Source organism: Ochotona princeps, chromosome 4 (assembly GCF_030435755.1).
Source record: "Ochotona princeps isolate mOchPri1 chromosome 4, mOchPri1.hap1, whole genome shotgun sequence".
In the NCBI taxonomy this organism is placed as follows: domain Eukaryota; kingdom Metazoa; phylum Chordata; class Mammalia; order Lagomorpha; family Ochotonidae; genus Ochotona; species Ochotona princeps.
Genome location: NC_080835.1, coordinates 50,470,546 through 50,485,591, shown reverse-complemented (window position 1 = coordinate 50,485,591; position 15,046 = coordinate 50,470,546). Strand labels below are relative to the sequence as shown.

Below are 15,046 nucleotides of genomic sequence, written 5' to 3'. Positions count from 1 at the left end.
GCTTCATAGACTCTGAGGTTCCCCCAACCCCTCCCTGTGCTCTCCCCCCAGGTGGATTGCTCCACCTTATTGCAGTATTGCAGTCCAAATCCAGTCTTGTTTCTTTCATTGCAAGCATGTGCCATGCATAGAGTCCAGCATCTTATTGTCCAGCTCAAGTCAACAGTTTCTTGGGGAGACCAATTCTGGTCTAAAGGCATAGCTGGCAGAATATCGTTCCGATCAATTAAAAGCCATAACATAACATCAACAATAGTTTCCAACATTATGGGGTTAATTGACATTGTATTGAGTGACTGATAATGTTAGAAAATGCAGGCTCTCATTTTTTTAAAGATAAATTGAACAAAATCTTCTAAAAGATTGGAGGCATGTATGAACTCATGTTTGCACACAGGCTAATTTCCAGATATGGCTATGTGTTGCTGTGAGGAGGTGGAAGATGACAAGCAGAGTTTGTATGTCAAAGTCTTTTGTCAATTACTGTCTCAAAATAAGTTGTGCATAGGAGAGGTAGTTCTCATAGCAGAACTTTACCAATATCTCACGAATGTTGATTCTCTAGTAGGAAGAAGTGCAATGTTTTTTGAAGCATAGAAACTATGAGAAAACAATTTTGTATAGTGAAGGACTCTGGTGTTCAGATGATTGTGCCATCTGCACTAGGGAAGGAGCAAGAGGGTAAAATTCCCTTCTCTGTATCCTGTTACACTCTAGAGCACTACCTGCCTTCACTAAGTGTATTGGTGCATCCTCGATGAGGTATGCCACTGTGTGGATGATGGGAAAAGAAATCAATTCAAGTAACATCTGAGATCTGACTGTATCTTTTTCTTTCTTTCTTTTTATATATATTTTTATTAATTATTTTGCATTAGGTGACAGTTTCATAGGCTCTGGGAATCCCCCCACCCCTCCCCCTCCCCTCCCCCCTGGTGGAGTCCTCCACCTTGATGCAGCATTACAGTTCAAATTCAATCAAGATTCTTTCCTTGCAAACATATACCAAGCATGGAGTCCAGCTACTTATTGTCCAGATGGGTTGAACAGTTTCTTGGGGAGACCATTTCTGGTCCGAAGTTAGTTCGTCAGGATGGCCGAGCGGTCTAAGGCGCTGCGTTCAGATCTGACTGTATCTTACATGTTGCATTGACAATCACGTAGGAGATGACATATACAGCAACGTTACTAAATCCCCTTAACAAATGTTTCTTTCCAATCAAGTTGGAGTTGCCTGTATCTTTCCAATTAAATAGTAGGGCCTCAGCTGTATCCTCAGAATAAGTCCCATGTTGTCTCTGACCCAGCATGTCACCATATGCCATCTAAGAGCCCAGGCCCTTTGTCACTCATCTGTTCAAACACACCTAACATGATAAAAAAAATCCCTTTTTCTTTTTAATGCTTTTATAATATTTTTTAGATTTATATAATTTTTATTGGAAAGTCAGATTTACTGAGAGAAGGAAAGATAGAAAGATCTTCCACCCATTGGTTCACTTCCCAAGTGACTGAAGCAGCTGGAGCTGAGTCGATCGAAACCAGGAGCCAAGAATTTCTTTCAGATCTTCCATGTAGGTGCAGGGTTCCAAGGCTTTGAGCCGTCCTCCACTGCTTTCCAGGGCCACAAGCAAGGAGTTAGAAAGGAAATGGAGCTGCTGGGATTAGAACCAGCCCCAAATTAGGATCTCAGCACATGCAAGGTGAGGACTTAAGCTGCTGGGCTACCGCACTAGGCCCTATCATACATTCTTTTGTGTCAGTCCACATTTCAGTGTATGAAGGTTTAAGAAAGGTTGGCAGTAGAAAAGTTCTTGAGTCATCCACTCCTTATTCCTGTTTATAGCAGGGCCATTAAAAAAGAGCTAAATTAAAGTGTTTTATGTATTTGAAACTCATATACAGTCTTTTCATAATTTACATTTCTGTCACCTGTTTGAAGATTCTTTATATTCATGGATTTCAGAATTATTTTGTAAAACTAGACTTATCTTTTACTACCATTTTGCTTGCACTTCTTGAAGTAACATTGAATGACAACAGAAACCAAGACTCTTTCCTCGATTATAGTGTACTTAAGAATGTGGTAGAGATTACATTGAAGGAGATCCCATGCTTTAAATACCCTGATGGCATTTGGTAATGACTATATACTGCATAAATTGAAAATCCAAACCTATGCATTGTCAAAGCATGAATCCTTGCTTTTGCCCATGATTGGCAATTTAGGTGAACACTTGATTATATAATTATTGACCATGCTGCAGCTTCTGATGATACTGTTCAATAAATTTTAATCACAAAATTATGTATTCTAGGATGTATCACATTCCATATAGGGGTCCCTTTCTTCTCATGGTGTTGGTTTGGTTAAGGTCTTTTTCAGATAGTCAGCTTCTTCTTTTTTCTGCCATCTGTTCTGTAAGCTTCTTGCTGGGAACCCAGATAACTGACATCATTCAGGGCTGAAAACATCTGGCCATCCACCCTATGGCTTAGCATGACTCAGCATGACTCAGAACTCCTGCACTGGGGCCAGATGGTGGCCTAGCACAGACTCAGAAGGCAGGAGGTGGGAGATTGGCTTGAACTGAGTCTAAGTCGTAATTGTCCATACTTGGACTACGGGAAAACAGGAATGGAGACTTTGACAAAATCAGAGTATTGATTAAGGTAAAGCTGGAGCCTACGTGGTCTAAGACAGAAAGAACTGTGCTTGTGGCAAATATATTAATCATCCATGAAATGTTTTTGTAGTATCTATGGTTTGATAAGTACCTAAAGTGCTTGAATCATAAGGAAGAAAACCATATCTTGGTTCCCTGGAATCTGTAATCACAAGTAGTAATTAATATGATCATATTTTCCATATTTAATGGAGATAATAAATTGGATGAGGGGAAGTGAAGATCTCTCTTAATATGGGTTCTTATCAGGTAGCTAGAGATGCAATAAAATTAAGAAAATATGAGCTGAGAAATAAAACCACATTTTTAGGATGGAGAATAGCTGTTCTTTATCTCCTTCAGAAAAAGTGTAAGGAACTTAATAAACTAAATGAAACAGACTCACTTAGTCTCAGTCCTTTCCCATTATCACTCATCATAAATTTTCTCTTTGTCTTCCCCATCTAACTTAACAGATACTAAGCCTACTAAGCTTAATCAATTCTGTAAGTGAATATGGTGACAGGTAAGTCTGCAATAAACATAACCTCATGCCTGATGAAATAGGGTTATCAACATTTCAGGTAAATGTGGCCATGAGGATTGGGAGGGGTTCAGTGACTTCAGAAATAGCACCTATATACTATGTGGGCTTGGGCAAATTATCTAATTTTTCTATGTCTCTGAAATACAATTGCATGCAACTGGCAGAGGCCCAAACACCTAGACCATCTTCTGCTGCTTTGCCCAGGCTATTTGCAGGGAGCTGGTTTGAAAGTGGAATAGCTCGGACAGGCGCAGGTGCCCATAAGGAATGCCAATTTCCCAGGCAGGGGCTTTATTGGTGATGCCACATTGGCATTAACTTAGTACCTTGGTACTAACTGGTACTTTGGGAAATAATATTCAAACTTTCAAAACAGTTTTGAGTAAGATATTTAGACAATATACCATCATATTAAATTTTCTGGTCCACCTTCTCTTTATCTCTAACACTCATATTTACCCAATTATTTTTCCCTTTGTCCCTGTCACAGATCCTTTCTCCAGAGTCCACCTTTGACCAGTGAATACTTCATCTGGCAAGGAAAGGTATGCATGTTTTTGGATGAAAAGCAATAGTAGTTGATATTTGAGTGAAAGGGGTGGTAGGTGGGGAGAAGAGAGGAATAATGCAGATGATATAAGGCCTGCAACACATTCATGCTGAGTTCTTCTAATTTCCTGGCAGTTGCAGAAGACAATGTGAAATCTGAAAATATTGTTCAGCAGGTAGCATAAAGATCAGGGGTATGCAGTGGCAAAATATGGAGTTTGTTAGGCCCTGCAATGAAAAATGCAGGAAACTTGTAGTTTCTTGCTCTAATTTTGTATTCTGACCATAGCATATTACATTACTACTCCTAGCCTAACTTAGAGTTCTCTCTGTATGACACTATTTTGAATGTCATACATACCTAACTAGACAGATGAAATTCATGCATGTTTTGAAAACAGTGAGTTTCCAAGTTACTGCAGAGTGAAGACAAAGTCAATAGATTACAACAGAGCTGTAGCTGAAGGCTATATTGCATAAACACTGTCTTCCTTAGCAACACTTGACCCTTAGCCAGGACATCTAGAAACAATTTGGAGAGATGGTTTGGGTCTCCACTTTTCTCAAGGATATAATTATTAATACTTGGAAACCTTTGTAGTCAAAGATATAGGATGCTTTTATTTGGAACTTCTTTTATTCTGAGGTCCAGAGAGTCTCTTTTTATTTGATCTTCTTGCAAATTTCTTCTTCTTTCTTTCTCACACTTCCTTAAGGAATACAACTATAGTGGAGTAAGTATGATCTGAAAGTAGGGAGCAGGAGGCAGGGCCGAAGGTTAACTTTTTCTACTCCCTTGGGTTCACAGCAAATGTTTGCATTGGTGTTTTGTTATAGAAAGAGTTTACCAGTAGAAATTTATCACAGCCCTACTACTAGGTGACTGTATAAGCCTAGATAGATTGTTTCAAATCTGACTTTCAATTCCACACACTTTAGCAGAGGCAGCCATAATGTAGACAGTAGGAATGCCAGTCCACCTGTGTGCTTTGTGGTCTACAAAGTGGCTACCCGTGCACCTTCAAAAAATTTACCCACAGTAATTGTAGCATGGGTTACTCATTGATAAAAAGAACAATAATCCAAGTCTGAGTGTTGATTTGAGGATAAAATCAGTTAATTCATAAAATGAACTTCAATTAGATTCTAGTGTACACCAGTACTCAAGAAAAGCTGCTTATCTTGGATATTAATTAAAATATGCTTAATAATGCAAGCTTTAGGGAACTGCCAGATAGCTAACATGTTGAGATCATGCAAATATCGAAGTAAAATATTTTAGTATTAATATTTTAGTGAAATATTTTAGCATTAATTCTCATTTCCATTTCTCTATTCTAAACTTGCGCTTCTATTTTTCCATTATCCCTCTATCCCTTTATCCCCCTGTGTCCCTCTCAACTACTACATGGGTGATTAAGAGTCTCTAAGAAGTAAGAATCTTGAGTTGTACACACACCAGTGAAATGAGATATTCTTAATCTGCCAAACTGCTATGAGCTTCCTGCATCTGTGCCATGGCTTTACATGTTCCACCAATAAGGCCAAACTTTGGACTTGACTGCAGCACCTAGCTAAGATAGTCCTACTAGCAGAAGGTGGGCTTCCTGCAGCACAACACTCCAGGCCATAGCTGAATTAAATATCACCCTCTGAGGCTGTCCCTACAACCATGAGTGGCTTGTGTTGTCCTCTGGAATTGTCTGCTGCTTTGAGACCGTAGGCCCTTGGGGAACCCAAAAGTCTGTCCTAGAATGCTAGGCCACTGGTCTAGAGAGCTGTGATCTGCCTTGATCCTCATAGTAACCCTACAAGGAAGATACCATCAGTACTTATTTTATAGATGATTAGCCCAACTTCAGAATTATGAAGACATTTTCTTTAGCAGAGGGGAATGGAGTCTCTTGCACTGAGTGGAAAATTCTCTTTCCCACACCAACCCCCATACTTGAGACCTATCTCCCCAAAGGGTCTCAGACTCCACCCAGAACCAAAATGCAATGTGACTACCTATCTGGACCTGCAGAAAGGCAGCCTTTCTGGACCTTGACAGATGGCAGCTAGCTGTAGTCCTGCCCTCCCTGCAACCTCTGATACACACATCTTACACATCAGCTTCCAAGGTTGCTATTGGGACCTCATGTTTGCTGAGTCATAGTTCTCTGAAGTCTAGGCATTTAGACACTTCTACCTCCTAAAGTTATAGCCTCAGACTTTTCCATTGTTGCTGCCTTTATCCATTGCTGAATGTCATTATTTCCTCATTACATTTTTCTAATCCTTGACATCAGTGCACCAAAAGCTTCACGAGCAGAAATCTCAGAAGCTAACATAACTCTAGTACTGCCTGCAGACTATGCTTTGACTAGTCTGAGTTCAATTTTGTCATCCAAAAATAGGAATCACAATACTGTCTATTTGGGTCAGTGGTTAGAGGATGGAAAATAATAGCTAAACTGATTAGAACAAAGTTCTGAATAAGCAGTAACATATTCTACCATCAGTCCTATTGCTCTTCTTCTACACAACTCCTATTTAGCCCCATCTCTTTTCACCTCTTTATTCTTATTCATTCATCTTCTCTACCATTATTCCCCTTCTTTTATTATCTTCTAATATAAGTGAGTCTGGATATTAGGATATTATTTTAGAGTAAGCCATTAACAAGTAGGGTATTACTTGAATAAGCCACATTCATTACATGAATCAGACCAGCAAAATTCAAGACTAGGAGGGTAGACCAAGGTAAAAAGCAATAACCAAGGAGAAAGCACAGGGTTCCCAGATTCAGGACTTCCCAGAAGCTGAAAGCCAGAATACAAGGATGGCCTCTGACTGGGACAGGGCATACTCATACTCGTGTTCCAGCAGGCATGATCTTGGACCAGCTATTTCTGAATGAAGGCAAAGTGTCTCCAATCGGTAGACTAAAAAGAGTTTTCCTTAAGATTGAGATAGGAGGCTCCCTGTCACAAGAAGGGAACCAACCAGTGTAGCCTCTGAGTGCCTGTGCTGTCCACATCCTGCAGGGGTTCTGAGTTTACACCAAGCTACACAAAGTCCAAATTCCCACTTGCTGGAATGTTGTCTAGAGAGGAAGCACTGTGCTTCTCACTTCACTCAGAGTCCTTTCTTGCCTCCATTTACCCCATCACATCCAACTGATACTCAGTCTGTCCAACCAAGACACACCGAAAGTCTTGTTCCATTCTTAGGTCTTATTTCTCACTGCACATATGATGGAGAAGCAGAGGAGCAAAGGGAGTTGCCTGACACCTCTTAGATGTTTGTGAGTCCAGACTTCATGAGAACTGTCTTGTGATTAGGATGCAGAGACTCTTTGAGGTCTCTCGTAATCATAGGGGAAACAAGTTCTACCATAGGGAAATGCTCATGCAAAATTCACATGTGGTTTTTTTTTAATTGTTGATCCCATAGCATAACTTGACTCCTGTTCCAAAGAGTAACCTTCTCATATCAGAACACTCACACATTTGCCTTGTAGCAAGTGATGGAGGAACAGCAGTGATCCAGGGAGCAGCTATTTAACTGAAGACACAGTAATATTCACCATGTGCCTTCTCTTCTTACTATAAATTTCCCAGGTTTCTGTTTTTATAATTCTTCAGGGTGGTGGAATAAAGATAGTAAGTAATGCTCTGTGGATAGCACAGCTGGCTGGTGACCCTTTAAAGGCAGGTACTAAAGCTTAAATCTAGGGAGCTTTGTACCCTAAGCAGAGAGTGACCAAGATTAGACACCATAAAACACTGAATAACGAGTAATAAAAAGCAGGCATTGTGGCACACAAGACTTCTAAATGAGGTTAGCCAAAGCGTTTATTACAGTGTCACACATTGTAAGCCTATAATAAATGTTCATTCTTTTTTATTCATGCTATTAAGAACAAACTGTCATAGAGTTCAGAATAAAATAGTTTTAAGCCATAACAAGAATGACTTCCACTAAGTTAAATGGCCATAGCAAATATTTCTAGAGTGTTTACCATCTATAAGGCATTACTTTAAATTTTTTGTCTATATGAACACAATCAGTGTGCACAAAAACCTGATAAGTGTGGTTCTTTTGGAAAAGTTTGAGAATTAAAAATACATCGGGAAAACACAAACAAAGTGTATAGTAATATCACATAACTTGAAATGGAGTAAAATAATCATAAACTGAAGAAAGAAGAGTATATTATTATGCAAGGATTATAATTCACCAAAAAGACTTATAAATGTGAATGTGCAAAAACATCTACACTTTCTACTGTGAATATATATGTATGTATGTATGTATGTATGTATGTATGTATGTATTTTTAAATTTCACCTAACAAAACATATGGGATTACCTGTGTCTAGAATATTTAGTATCATAATCTGCAATTTTACCTGCAAACATCAGAATTCCACTTTTTTGTGTCTAAGCAACATTTCATTGCATACATATATACATATATAGTGGTACATTTATCACATTTTCTTTATCCATTTATGGACTTCTGGATTGACTCTATAACTTTGTCATTGCTTCAATAAACATGGCAATGAAAGCATCTCGTCTGTATGATGTCTTCATTCCTTTTGGACATATTCCCACAGGTAGGATAACTAAGACATATGACAGAATTATTTTTAGTGTTTTGAGGAACCCCCACACTGTTTTCCATAATGAGTACACTTGCTTGCAATCCCACCAAGAGTAGATTATGAGCCTGTTAAGGCCCTTTTACAGATGAAAGAGCAGGGTCATTTGATCCTAAGAGGTGCTCCGTTGTTAACCACTCACAGCCTGGCTTCAGAGTCTGTACAATCAACTACTGCTTTAAGCGATCTAAGACTTCTGTGCAGGGAGAATTTTGAAACTGAAAGGAGTTAGTGGCTAAGTGAGATGGGTGTCAAGCAGACACCCTTATTGAGGAATTTCAGGTTCAATGTTCTCCCTATTTTAGGAGTTAAATGGCTTCCCCATTTAATCAATAGAATGTTTTTTTGTTGAAATAAGAGTTGCTTGGAGTCATCAACTCCAGTCTTGTACTTATGTAAGTGGAAACTCAGTCTCAGAACTGTATGGGAACTTCTTCAGGGCAATTTAATTTACCAGTGAAATGCCCAGACTCCTCTTCCAGCCTCTAACTGTGTTTATCATGAGATGAGAAGCAAATTGTGCAAGAAATGCTTAGGTACTACCAATGCCCACGTTGAAGAGGCTATGCTTTATTTCTTTAAAAGTAAATATGGCATTTAGATTTATACATAAGCATACCTTGCTCAGTAGCATGGATGGAAACGTTCTGGAGCCTACCTACCCCTCCTGAGTCCTGGCCCTGCAGATAGCGGTATCAGAGTCCACACAGCCTCCTCCCAATGAGCTATCTAGCACAGCGGCAGGGTGAGCCGACTCACTCTGACCTAGCTGTTGAGTAGGAGAAAAGAAAAGGACTCATGGTTGACCACCTCAGGTCACTCCTATGCTCACACTCAAGGCATTCAGAGATCTATGTACACTGTGTCCCTCTCAAGATCCTGAGGCTCTAGAAGTAAACACAGAGCATTGAACTTCACACTTTCCCATTCAAACCCTCATCTCAACGCCACACATACATGCCAATCCGGGACAGTATCACTCCTCCCACGTTCCTGTACTTATTTTTGCGGAATAGTCAAGGAATGTATTCTTTAAGTGGTGCTCTGTTCTTCCTGCTTCAATGGTTCAGTAGAAGAAAGATGCATTTTTACTTGCGCAAACTGACAGATTTCACTTCATAACAGGCTCCCTGTATTTTTGTAAATTCTCATTTTTTGTATCAACTGCTGTAAAACAAATTAAGCCGCAATGAGTAAAAGACAGATCCTTTACAAGTCCAAGAGGTAAAAGCAATGCTGCTGGTGCAATAGCATAGCAACCGAATCCTCCAACTGCAAGTGCCATCAAACATGGGCACCAGCTTGTGTTCTGACTGTTCCAAGTCCATCCAGCTCTCTGCTTTGGCCTGGAAAGTAGCAGAGGGTGATTCAAGGTTCAGTGGAAGACTAAGAAAAAGTAGTGAAACTTAATATCTTCCTCTCTCCCTCTCATTACGTTTTTAGAATTGTATGTGTGAACTACATTAAATCTGCTCTCCTTACATTAAAAATAAAGTGAAAAGTTGTTACCTGTAGTATAATTTTTTAAGGTTTATTTTCCAGGTAGTTCTGTGGTTTGACTTGACAGATTTAGACCCCAGTGCCAGCTTCTGCCAGCTGATGCTGCAGCTAAGCCCAAACAACCCTCACCCACTCTAATTTTGTTTGTACCAGTAGGAATAATCAGCCCAGCCTGGCTTTTCCCTGATTTAGTCCACATGAGGCCCACAGGTGTTGTAGCCCTGCCTAGTCTGGTCTACCACCATCCTAGCTCATGCTCTCCAGTGGGAGTAGCTGTCCAGCAGGGGAACAACCCCTTATTCCCCTGCCAGCTCTGCTCTCTCCCTTCCTGGTTCTCACATGTGCTGGTTGGGTGCTGCAGTCACATCCGGTACAGGTAACCTCACCCTGGCATTCGGTATTGTGCACTGGTTTTTGTCGCGACCAAACTTCGACCCACACTCTGTTCTGGTGCTTGGATTCGCCAGAGGATGACATGAACTGATTCAGCCTGGTCTTCCCCCGACCCATGCCAAATGTATGCCAATGGGTAACTTTCCATGGCCTGTTCTGGGCTGTTTCCTATCATGCTTCTTGTGCTTACCTGTCGGGTCTGTGTCCTGCCAGAGGAGTTGCCCAGGCTCCTCCATCAGAACCTCTCCCAATGCCAGAAGTTGCGTATACCAGGGAGTCCATGAGCCTGCCCTACTCAGTTCACCTCCTGTCCTAGCAGGAACAGTGGCTTTTCCTGACTGGCCTTCAACCCAATTGGTCCTTGCTGTTGGATGTTTCAGCCTAGCCATGGCTCGTCCATACCCACATATGTCTCACACATGTTGCTTACTACAACAGGTGCAAGGTAATACTGCCCTTTTTGACTTTCTAGACTAGAAAAGGACCATTGATATGCAAAATTATTTTGAAAGTCTGTGATAATTCCAAAATCCAAGATGATATTTTACTCTCTTTTCCTTTACTATAGGAATAGGGAAGAAATGTGATGGGAAGGAAGAGGTTTGGGGTTATCCAGCTTCTGGTTCCTCCTAAGCAAGGGAATCACTTTCAGTCAACAGACCTACTTCCCGCTTGTGTCTCTTCCTAGGCTAGTCTGAGTTCCACCGATGTGTCCTTCCCCTAATGGTCATAGCAGGCTCAATTACTAACGAGTTCCTCCAGGTATGTGTCGACAAAGAGAATACATTAATACAAATAAAAATAATACTTCAAAGACAGTCATTTAAAAATTTATTTTCTGCTTTTGAGTACTTTTAAAAACATGATACTTTGAATTATGTATGCATTGTAGAAAGATGTGGTCTTATTTAATGACCACGGAAAGTTTAACTTTTTCACTGGTAATCACCCAGGTTACACTGAGCCTAGGCCAACAAGCTATGTGATCTTAAGACAAAGAAAGAGCTTTCCTTAGCTTGTTGGCCTAAACTTAAATGAATACAGCAAAGTGAATTAGCTGGTTTGTATATAATTTCTTTAAAAAGTAAAATCAATGCAGATGAACCAACACTAACAAGATATGCCACGCTATGATGAGCAATCATCATATTTGTAAGTGTTTATATTAATATTAGTTTCACACAAGCACAGGCCAAGTGGGTCATATCCACATGGAGGTGTCCTCAATGATACAGAAGATAGACATAAAAAAAAAAAAAACTCGCACTGGGCTCTGTAACAAATGGCTCTGTCAACAATGCTGAATACTCCACTGATGAACATGGTACACGACACAGGTAATAGCAGATAGCTACATGACAGTTACAGATTGAACACTAATACAGAAACTTTCATAAAGTAGAATCTAAGGAGGAAGGACGTAAGCTTAAAATCCACCTTCTGTGGCGCAGTCCTTCTGACCATGTGAAGAGCATACATATGGAGTGAGTCTATGTTCATTGGAGCCGACATGGAGGGGATCAAAGGATCAGAGAGAGATGGCTCTGTCTTGAAATCCAACTGTGTAATGATAATCATTGAAGCACTGTTAAGCAAAGAGACAGACTCACAAAATTATGGATATCTGTGAGGAGGAAATGGAAAGTTCCTCACTTCAATCAGCGCTGGAATCAACTCTTGATAGGGCTTGGATTCTCCACTCCAAAATTCCTACTTTCCATTACATGAAGAAAAGAGAAATGAATCATCAGAGGGAAAATCTTCCTCTGTCTTTCCTCCTCTCTGTATATCTGACATTCCAATAAAAGTAAAATAAATCTTTTAGAAAAAAAGAATATGGCCTCTTTTGAAATCCATGATCTCAAAGCAGTTTCTTTGTTTTAGGATGAATTTCAGGATTTATCTCATTTTTTTCACTCCTTGATTATCTGGAAGTTTAAGGAAAGGCTTTGTCTGTTTGCTGTCATTTTTGTTTGACAAAATGCCTCTCCCACAGTAGCACCTTTAAAGATATCAGTGAAATGAACGTTTGAGCATTAAAGTTACTTTAATGAAAATGGGCATATAAATACACATCTGTTTTACCATGGGACTGTGAAAATAAATTATATGAAAACGTAACAAAGCATATTTTTAAAACTTGGAATCATTAGGCACTTTAAGAGCTTGGCTCCAATTTCTCAAAGTTATAGTAAACAATGAAATAATTTAATAACTTTAAAGTTGTACATAAAAACACAGAAGACTGGAAAGTTACAATGTACTTAAAACTTTGTAGACAATATACAATAAGCCCCTACAAATAATTAGAACATTAGCAAAATTATATGATCAGGAAGTTCTCAAATAAAATTTGAGAATGGCTAAAGCAAACTTAGTAAAAAAATAGGAGGGGTAGATAAAAAACAGAGATTGATGACTGGTTACAAAAATACAGCTAGAAGGAGTTAGTTCTGGTGTTGTACAGCACTGTATGTAAAAAACAAAAAAGATTTTGAATGATCTAGACACAAAAAGCTGGTAAATGTTTGAGATGATGAATCTACTAGTTTCAGGATTTAATCATTATACATTGTATACATGTATCAGAATGCCACATTGCGCCACATAAAATGAATACTTATTTTGTGTTAATTACAAGAAATTTTAAAACAGCATGAACATACCAAAACTATACTACCTGATTATATTGTATCCATAAGATTATACATAACGTGCTTGCTTCAACAGCACATATACTAAGATTATACATAACAAAAATATTTTCAATTACAATTTAGAAAAAACAGGTTGGACAAAAACAAATTAGCTCACAAGGTGAATGAACAAAAAATTCATGAATTGGAGAGAATTTACTACAATGTTTCATACAAGGCATTGTAGCATTTGGAAAGAAAAGCCTGCCTTGAAAAATTCCTTTCTGAGATATTGGAGTTTCATAGTCTCCAACATAATGTGCTTTCACTCTTCTTTACAATAACAGGAATTTCAACTTTTTTTCTCATGTAGGCTGTGAGTGATCCAGACTGGCCACTTGAGTCAATCTGAATGGCACTTTCATTTGGATAAAGCATATCCGAATGGGTGCTGTGTTCCTGGTTTACTACCATATTTATCTATTTCATTTACCTTGAAATTCAAAGAATTTTGCTTTCTCAGTCTTCTACGGATAGATAAGTAGAAGGGTAGATAGGAAATAGATAACTATATACACACATATGTATATAGTTCTTGATTCTATCCATGAATAGAGATTCACTGCACCCCAGTTCAACTTAGTTTACATTTTTTCATAAAATGAAAATCTATCTAATATTAATAAAGTCCAATCATCAAAGGATTAGGAAATACTCAAAAGTTCAAGATTCTGTAACTATGCATTGATCAAGCCTAACTGTATCAAGAAAATAGGCTAATTATGCTCCTCTGAATCTGCTTGGTTTTGATGCTGTATATGATAGGGTTCATGAAAGGAGGAAAGAGAAAGTAGACATAGCTCATGATGATGTGGACCACATGAGGTGCATGTTTCCCAAACCTGTGGATGAAGGTCAGACCAATGACAGTGATATAAAATACCAGGACACAGCTAATATGGGAGACACATGTGTTGAGGGCCTTGGCTCGCTCCTCTCTGGAAGCAATGCCCATAACTGTCTTAAGGATTAGGATATAGGAAAAGACAATAACAGAAACATCCAGGAAAAAGGTCAAAGCAACCAGAACAATTGGGTATATGCGATTAAATGTAATATCTGCACAGGCAAGTTTCATGACATCTTGGTGGAGGCAAAAGGCATGGGAAAGAACATGAGAACGGCAGTATGGAAACCAAAAGAGTGGTGTAATTGGGGGCACAAGGGATAAAAAGCCCCTCATTATTACCCCTAGTCCTATCTTCATCACCTGGAAGTGAGTAAGGATAGAGTTGTACCTTAGAGGGGTGCAGATGGCAATATAACGGTCATAGGCCATGGCAAGCAAGACACCAGATTCTACAATGGAAAGAGAGTGAATGAAGTAGGCCTGCAAGAAGCAGGCCCCGTGACTCATCACCCTGCGATTCAACCACAACACACCCATCACAGTGGGCATCGTAGTGAGTGTCACCATGAGGTCTGTTGCAGCCAGCATGGCCAGGAAGTAGTACATGGGTTCATGGAGACTGTGGTCATCTTTGATTAGGTAGAGGAGCAAAGTGTTGCCAAGGAGCACAGAGATGTAGATGGCGAAAAAGGGGATGGAGATCCAGTGGTGAGCTGCCTCCAGGCCTGGGAAGCCAGTCAGTAGGAAGGGTGCTGAACTCACGTTGAACCACATAGTGTATCCCCAGGGTGAGAGCAGGTTTATAGACTTTAAAAGCCTCAGAGTCCAGCTTTTTCAGTTTTCAGTTCTTCTTTGTGGGAGTGTATGGCAGCATCCTCCATCAAAATATAGGTACCAAGGGATGACTAATCTGTAACTGTTTTATGCAGAAGAATAAGAGAATCAGGCTGCTCTAAGTATGAGAAAGCATGCCTAAGTTATGGAAATTAGGGCTAATGGATGACATTTTCAAGTGAAAATAATATTTTAAGCAATATTGTGCCTCACTGTTATGTTACTGAAAAATTTGGGAAGCAATTTTTTTTAACAAAACCCAATAATTACTACAAGTAGATAATGATTTTGATAAGCTAGATGATCACTGAGCTTTGTTTCAGACTTTTCTGTTATGTTTAAATTGGTTCAAATTTTTA

The 15,046-nt window shown here is 39.3% G+C and overlaps 1 protein-coding gene and 1 long non-coding RNA gene across 2 annotated transcripts; one reads left to right on the top strand and one right to left on the bottom strand.

Annotated features, from left to right (window-relative positions):
• Positions 1 to 2,576: 2,576 nt before the first annotated feature.
• Positions 2,577 to 11,068, top strand: LOC131480079 (uncharacterized). The gene is made up of 4 exons (XR_009245240.1): positions 2,577 to 3,036; positions 3,143 to 3,250; positions 3,704 to 3,758; positions 10,996 to 11,068. It is a non-coding gene; the product is annotated as an uncharacterized LOC131480079 (long non-coding RNA).
• A 2,638-nt stretch (positions 11,069 to 13,706) lies between these two features.
• Positions 13,707 to 14,627, bottom strand: LOC101530387 (olfactory receptor 51B2-like). The gene has a single exon (XM_004589964.2). It carries the CDS (start codon positions 14,625 to 14,627, stop codon positions 13,707 to 13,709), a length of 921 nt encoding a protein of 306 aa, XP_004590021.1.
• Between the last annotated feature and the right edge of the window lie 419 nt (positions 14,628 to 15,046).